Below are 8195 nucleotides of genomic sequence, written 5' to 3' on the forward strand. Positions count from 1 at the left end.
AAAGCGGCGATGTCCGAGAGGGGTGGGGCCCGCAGGCGCAAGAAAAAATTTTAATTTTTGCGAATTGAGCGATTTTATTGATTTTGGATTTTATTGATTTTGGTTTTTATTGCGCTCGGCTTCGCCCTCCCCCACCGAGGGCGGGGACATCCCCGGCCTGCGGGGGGCGGGGCTGAATGCTGAGGGGGCGGGGCTAAAGCAGGGAATGCTTAATTTCTCTGCCGTAGCCCCGCCCCAAGTGGGCGTGGTCAGATGTGGCCACACCAAAGTGCAAAAATTTGGGGGGAAAAACTCCTCGGGAAGGTCCGGTCGGAGGTCAGAGGTCAGAGGTCAGAGGTCAGGAGTCGGCCAATCGCAGCAGGGGGCCGGCGGGGGAGGGGACACTGCAGGGTCAGAGAGGGCAGGGGTCACCCAGGGGTCACCCAGGGGTCACTCAGGTCACTTAGGGTCACTCAGGGGTCAGACAGGGGTCACTCAGGGGTCACCCAGGGGTCACTCAGGTCACTTAGGGTCACTCAGGGGTCAGACAGGGGTCACTCAGGGGTCACTGTGGTCACTCAGGGTCATTCAGGGTCACTCAGTGGTCACTCATTGGTCACTCAGGGGTCACTCAGGGGTCACTGTGGTCACTCAGGGTCATTCAGGGTCACTCAGTGGTCACTCATTGGTCACTCATTGGTCACTCGGGGTCACTCAGGGTCACTCAGGGTCACAGTAGTCACTCATTGGTCACTCAGGGTCACTCAGTGGTCACTCAGGGTCACTCAGTGGTCACTCATTGGTCACTCAGTGGTCACTCAGGGTCACTCAGAATCACTCAGTGGTCACTCAGTGGTCAGTGGTCACTCAGTGGTCACTCAGGGGTCACTGTGGTCACTCAGCAGTCACTCAGTGGTCACTCATTGGTCACTGTGGTCACTCATTGGTCACTCAGGGTCACTCAGTGGTCACTCAGGGTCACTCACTGGTCACTCATTGGTCACTCAGTGGTCACTCAGGGTCACTCAGTGGTCACTCAGGGTCACTCACTGGTCACTCAGGGTCACTCAGGGGTCACTCAGGGTCATTCAGTGGTCACTCAGGATCACTCAGAGGTCAGTGGTCACTCAGCGGTCACTCAGGGTCACTCAGCAGTCACTCAGGGTCACTCAGGGTCACTCAGGGTCACTCAGGGTCACTCAGTGGTCACTCATTGGTCACTCAGGGTCACTCAGTGTTCACTCAGGGTCACTCATTGGTCACTCAGCAGTCACTCAGTGGTCACTCAGGGTCACTCAGGGTCACTCAGGGTCACTCAGGGTCACTCAGGAGTCACTGTGGTCACTCAGTGGTCACTCAGGGGTCAGGGGTAACTGTGGTCACTCAGTGGTCACTCAGGGTCACTCAGTGGTCAGTCAGGGTCACTCAGGGTCACTCAGGGTCACTGTGGTCACTCATTGGTCACTGTGGTCACTCAGTTGTCACTCAGTGGTCACTCAGTGGTCAGTCAGCAGTCACTCAGGGGTCACTCAGGGTCACTCACTGGTCACTCAGTGGTCACTCATTGGTCACTGTGGTCACTCAGTGGTCACTCAGGGGTCAGGGGTAACTGTGGTCACTCAGTGGTCACTCAGGGTCACTCAGTTGTCACTCAGTGGTCACTCAGACTCACTCATTGGTCACTCAGGGTCACTCAGGGGTCACTCAGGGGTCACTCACCGCTGCAGCCGCCCCTCCCCCAGCAGGTCGTGCAGCAGGAACGGGACCCCCAGAGCGGCGCCCGGGGGGGGGGCCCGGAGCCCCTGGAGCTCCCGGAGGGGAACCTGGCGGTGCCGGGAGCGCCGGACCAGAGAGAGGACTGCCCGACGGCCTGGGGGGTCACAGAGGGGTCAGGGGTCAGCCAGGGGTCACAGGGGTCACCCAGGGGTCACTCAGAGCTCCCGGAGGGGAACCTGGCGGTGCCGGGAGCGCCGGACCAGGGAGAGGACTGCCCGACGGCCTGGACAGGGGTCACAGAGGGGTCAGGGGTCAGCCAGGGGTCACTCAGGGGTCACTCAGGGATCAGGGGTCACCCAGGGGTCACTCAGGGGTCACCCAGGGGTCCCCCAGGGGTCACAGAGGGGTCCCCCAGGGGTCACAGGGGTCACCCAGGGGTCACCCAGAGGTCACTCAGGGGTCACCCAGGGGTCAGGGGTCACACAGGGGTCACACAGGGGTCACTCAGGGGTCACACGTGGGTCACAGGGGGGTCACGGGGGGGTCACGAGGGCCGCTCACCCCTCAGCAGCGCCCTGTGGCTTTGGGGCAGTGGGGTGACTGAGGGGTCAGGGGTCACCCAGGGGTCACTCAGGGGTCACCCAGGGGTCACTCAGGGGTCACTCAGGGGTCACTCACCCCTCAGCAGCGCCCGCACGAAGCGCCCGGCCCCCGGCACCGCCAGCCACCAACTGCCGGCGTCGCGCACGGTGAGGAGCCCGGCGGCCACCAACTGCCTGGGGGGGGGACAGGGGGGGTGGGGACCCCCGGGGAGACCCCCAGGGACCCCCAGAGACCCCCCCAGGGACCCCCAGGGACCCCCAGGGACACCCAGGGACACCCAGAGACCCCCAGGGACACCCAGAGACCCCCAGGGACACCCAGGGACCCCCCCCAATTCACCACCAACTGCCTGGGGGGACACAGGGGGGGTGGGGAGACCCCCAGAGACCCCCCCCAATTCACCACCAACTGCCTGGGGGGGGGACAGGGGGGGTGGGGACCCCCGGGGACCCCCAGGGACCCCCCAGGGACACCCAGAGACCCCCAGGGACCCCCAGGGACCCCCCCCAATTCACCACCAACTGCCTGGGGGGACACAGGGGGGGTGGGGAGACCCCCAGAGACCCCCCCCAATTCACCACCAACTGCCTGGGGGGGGGACAGGGGGGGCTGGGGAGACCCCCAGGGACCCCCCCAGGGACCCCCCAGGATCCCCAAATTCACCTCAGGGAAGTCCCAGCCCCTCTCAGGGACCCCCAACCCCATCCCAGTGTCCCCAGCCTGTCCCCCTGTCTGTCCGTCTGTCTGTCCTCACGTGATGTCCCGGTTCCCAAAGCCCCTCTGTCCCCCTGTCTGTCCCCCTGTCCGTCTGTCCATCCTCACGTGATGTCCCGGTCCCCGAAGCCCCTCTGGCCCATCCCCCTGTCCGTCTGTCCGTCCTCACGTGATGTCCCGGTCCCCAAAGCCCCTCTGGCCCATCCCCCTGTCCCCCTGTCCGTCTGTCTGTCCTCACGTGATGTCCCGGTCCCCGAAGCCCCTCTGTCCCCCTGTCTGTCTGTCTGTCCATCCTCACGTGATGTCCCGGTCCCCTCTGGCCCATCCCCAGGCTGTCCCCATGTCCCCAGGCTGTCCGTCTGTCCGTCCTCACGTGATGTCCTGGTCCCCGAAGCCCCTCTGGCCCATCCCCCTCCTCTCGTAGCCCAGCTCGGGGCTCGCGGCCACCGCGGCCTCCAGGAAACGCCGGACGAGCCCCTCGCGGGGGGAGCCGGCCACGCCCGCCAGCACCTGGGGAGGGGTCACAGAGAGGTCACTGAGGGGTCATTGGGGTCACACAGGGGTCATGGGTCACACAGGGGTCATTGGGGTCACTGAGGGGTCACAGAGGGGTCATTGGGGTCACAGGGGGGGTCATTGGGGGGGGTGACCCGGGGGGTCACCGAGGGGTCACAGAGGGGTCAGGCCACGCCCACCAACACCTGGTTGGGGGGGGGCAGGGGGGACACTGGGGTCACCGAGGGGTCAGGGGTCACAGGGGGGTCACCGAGGGCTCAGGGGTCACAGGGGGGCCACCAAGGGGTCAGGGGTCACAGGGGGGTCATTGGGGGGTCAGGGCTCCGGGGGGGACCCAGCCACGCCCACCAGCACCGGGGGGAGGGGGGGACAGGAGGGACCCGGGGGTGTCCCGGGGGGGGTTCCCCAGCCCCCCCCCCCCTCCCCTCCCCCCCCCGGTTCCCGGTACCTTCTCCCGGTAGAGCTCCAGGCTGACCACGCCCAGCGTGTCCGGGCCCAGCCCCAGGTGCAGCAGCCGCACCCGGCCCTCGTCACGGAGCCGGTTCTGGGGGGGAGCGCGGGGTCAGCGCGGCCCGGGCGGGGCTCCCGGGGGTCGCGGGGGGGTCCCGGTGCTCACCAGGTGCCGGTCCACGGCGGTCCGGTCCCGCACCAGGTCGTAGAGCTGGTGGCGGAGCACGAGCGGCGGCAGCGCGTCCCCGAAGAGGCGGCGGGGGAAGAGCGCGGCCACGGCACCGAGAGCGGCCTCGACGGCCGCGGGGCTGCCTGCGGGGGCGGCGGCGGCGTGGGACCACCGGGAATCCACCGGGACCACACCGGGACCCCCCAAACCCACACCAGGACCCTCCAAAATCCCGTCGGGGACTCCTCCACACCGACCCGGCACCCCCAAACCCCCCTCAGTGCCCCCCGCCGCACCGGGCCCCGCCACCCCCGGTACTCCCGGTACTCCCGGTGCCCCCGGTACCGTCGGGGCGCGGGGGCTCCCCCGGTAGCTCCGGGCGGCGCCGCTTGGCCGCGAGGGCGCCCTCGGTGTCCCCGAAGCGGCGGCGGCGGCTCATGGGGGGTTCCGGGGGGCTCCGGGGGGCTCCGGGCCCCGGAACGGCACCGGTGGCGCTGGGCGCGGCGTGATGGCGTCACTGAGGCGCGACGGCGCGCAGCGCGATGACGTCAGAGTTTGGTGATGGCTCAGCGGGTGGAACCATTTGGAGGCGGAGGAGGGGGGGTTTGAGGCCAAACCACGTGGGAAACGGGGGGGGATGGAAGGAACCACGGTAAGCCGGTGGGGGGGAGGAACCGGGTTTAACCAATCGGATGAATGGATTGAACCACTTGGAAAACGGGGGGGTAGGGCTGGAACGAACCACAATGAGACAGAGAAGGGGGGAAGGGTTGAAGGGAGGTGGTGAATGGACTGAACCACGTGAGATGGGGGGGGTGGGGGGAGATTGGACAGAACCAGAGGAGTGAGAGGGGGTTGGACAGAACCAAACGGGCGGGGGGGGGTTGGACAGAACCACAGTAGTCTGAGGAAGGGGGGATTCAGACAGTACCACATGAATCTGTGAGGAGTTGGACCGAACCACACGAGTGCAGGGGGGTCAGACGGAACCACAAAATTCTGGGTGGGGGGGGATTGGGCTGAACCACACACGCGCAGGGGGGTCGGACAGAACCACATAATTCTGAGGGGGGGGGGATTGGACTGAACCACACGATCACAGGGGGGTTGGACAGAACCATGCAATTCTGGGGGAAGGGGGGGAATGGACTGAACCACACGAGCGCAGGGGGGGTTGGACAGAACCATGCAGTTCTGAGGGAAGGGGGGGAATTGGACTGAACCATACGAGCGGGGGGGGGTCGGACAGAACCACAAAATTCTGGGGGGGGATTGGACTGAACCACACGATCGCAGGGGGGATTGGACAGAACCACGCAATTCTGGGGGAAGGGGGGGAATGGACTGAACCACACGAGCGCAGGGGGGGTCGGACAGAACCACATAATTCTGAGGGGGGGGGATTGGACTGAACCACACGATCACAGGGGGGTTGGACAGAACCATGCAATTCTGGGGGAAGGGGGGGAATGGACTGAACCACACGAGTGCAAGGAGGGGTCGGACAGAACCACATAATTCTGAGGGGGAGGGATTGGACTGAACCACGCAATTCTGGGGGGATTGGACTGAAACACACGAGCGCGGGGGGGTCGGACAGAACCACACAATTCTGAGGGGGGGGGGATTGAACTGAACCACGCAATTCTGGGGGAATGGGGGGAATGGACTGAACCACACGAGCGTAGGGTGGGTTGGACAGAACCATGCAATTCTGGGGGGGGGATTGGACAGAACCACGCAATTCTGAGGGGGGGGGAATGGACTGAACCACACGATCGCAAGGGGGGGATCAGACAGAACCACACAATTCTGAGGCGGGGGGGGATTGAACTGAACCACGCAATTCTGGGGAGGATTGGACTGAACCATACGATCGCAAGGGGGGGGGATCAGACAGAACCACGCCATTCCAAGCCCGATTGGACCGAACCACAGGGGCACGGGAGGGGAGGGCCTGGGCAGCCATCGTGTGTCCCCCCTCCGTGTCCCCTGTCCCTTTATTGGGTGTAGAGGCTGGCGGCGAAGACGATGTCGCGCTTGATCATGGCGGCGGCCGCCTCCATCTTGGCGGCCATGGCGGGGTCGCCCACGGCGCGCGCGGCCTGGCGCAGCTCCCGCAGCAGCTCCTCCAGCCGCTGGATCGCCCGCACCACCGAGCCCTCCTGCACCGGCGCCAGGCGCGCGATCTCCGCAAAGGGCTGCGGGGATGGAGGGGACCGAGGGGATGGAGGGGATGGAGGGGATAGTGGGGACATTGGGGGGGTTGGGGACAGTGAAGGGGTTGGGGACATTGGGGGGACAGTGGGGGGTTGGGGACAGTGGGGACATTGGGGACATTGGGGACATTGGGGACAGTGGGGACAGTGGGGGGTTTGGGATAGTGGGGACACTGGGGGCAATGGGGATAGTGGGGACAGTGGGGACAGTGGGGACAGTGGGGAGATTGGGGACACTGGGGGGTTTGGGACAGTGGGGGGGTTGGGGGGACATTGGGGACATTGGGGACATTGAGGACAATGGGGGGCTTGGGGACATTGGGGGGACATTGGGGACATTGGGGGGATTGGGGACAGTGGGGACAATGAGGACATTGGGGACATTTGGGACATTGGAGAGATTGGGGACACTGGGGACATTGGGGGGGTTGGGGACATTGGGGGGATTGGGGACACTGAGGACATTGGGGACATTTGGGACATTGGGGGGAGATGGGGGATTGGGGATAGTGGGGACACGGGGGCTTGGGGACATTGGGGGGACAGTGGGGACATTGGGGGGAGCTGGGGACAGTGGGGACATTGGGGAAATTGGGGACATTGGGGACATTGGGGGGGTTGGGGACATTGGGGGGTTTGGGACAGTGGGGACATTGGGGGGATTGGGGGGAGATGGGGGATTGGGGACACTGGGGACAATGGGGGGCTTGGGGACATTGGGGGGACAGTGGGGACATTGGGGGGAGCTGGGGACAGTGGGGACATTGGGGGGATTGGGGACATTGGGGGGACAGTGGGGACATTGGGGGGATTGCAGACATGGGGGAGATGGGGGGCATTGGGGACAATGGGGGGATTGGGGACATTGGGGGGAGATGGGGATTGGGGACATTGGGGACAATGAGGAAAATGGGGGGTTGGGGATAGTGGGGGGGTTGGGGACATTGGGGGAGTTGGGGACATTGGGGACAGTGGGGACATTGGGGGGGTTGCAGACATGGGGGAGATGGGGGGCATTGGGGACAGTGGGGGGGTTGGGGGAGATGGGGGCATTGGGGACACTGGGGACATTGGGGACATTTGGGACATTGGGGGGAGATGGGGGATTGGGGACATTGGGGACATTGGGGACAATGAGGAAAATGGGGGGTTGGGGATAGTGGGGGGGTTGGGGACATTGGGGAGTTGGGGACATTGGGGACAGTGGGGACATTGGGGGGGGATAGGGACACTGGGGGGATTGGGGGGATTGGGGAGATGGGGACAGTGGGGACAGTGGGGACATTGGGGGGTTGGGGATAGTGGGGACACTGGGGGGATTGGGGACAGCAGGGACATTGGGGGGGTTGGGGACATTTGGGGACATTGGGGACAATGGGGGGATTCGGGACAGTGGGGGGTTGGGACAGTGGGGACATTTGGGACATTGGGGAGATTGGGGACAGTGGGGGGACTGGGGACATTGGGGGGACAGTGGGGATATTGTGGGGGTTGGGGGGGTTGGGACAATGGAGATGTTGGGGACATTGGGGGGATTGCAGACATGGGGGAGATGGGGGGCATTGGGGACAGTGGGGGGAGATGGGGGGAGCTGGGGACAGTGGGGACAATGAGGACAGTGGGGACATTTGGGACATTGGGGAGATTGGAGACATTGGGGACAGTGGGGGGATTGGGGACATTGAGGACATTGGGGACACTGGGGGCAATGGGGACAATGGGGACCACTGGGGACATTGGGGACATTGGGGGATTGGGGACATTGGGGACATTGGGGGATTGGGGACAATGGGGACATTGGGGACAGCAGGGACACGGGGCTTGGGGGG

General features: G+C 64.9%; 1 protein-coding gene across 2 annotated transcripts; it reads right to left on the minus strand.

Moving 5' to 3' along the window:
- Positions 1 to 74: 74 nt before the first annotated feature.
- WHR1 (winged helix repair factor 1) lies at positions 75 to 4691 on the minus strand. Of its 2 annotated transcripts, XM_084227535.1 has the most exons (8): positions 4493 to 4691; positions 4145 to 4290; positions 3977 to 4072; positions 3386 to 3522; positions 2374 to 2471; positions 1932 to 1978; positions 1699 to 1802; positions 75 to 383 (listed from the first exon to the last, which is right to left on the minus strand). In XM_084227535.1, exons 1-8 carry the CDS (start codon positions 4584 to 4586, stop codon positions 338 to 340), a joined length of 768 nt encoding a protein of 255 aa, XP_084083661.1. In that variant the 5' UTR covers positions 4587 to 4691; the 3' UTR covers positions 75 to 337. The 2 variants fall into 2 exon arrangements, with proteins under 2 accessions (XP_084083661.1, XP_084083660.1); XM_084227534.1 differs by lacking the exon at positions 1932 to 1978 and having other exon boundaries at positions 1699 to 1849.
- Between the last annotated feature and the right edge of the window lie 3504 nt (positions 4692 to 8195).

The sequence above is a fragment of the Fringilla coelebs genome, assembly GCF_963513975.1.
Source record: "Fringilla coelebs genome assembly, contig: SCAFFOLD_418, whole genome shotgun sequence".
NCBI classification, from domain to species: Eukaryota; Metazoa; Chordata; class Aves; order Passeriformes; family Fringillidae; genus Fringilla; species Fringilla coelebs.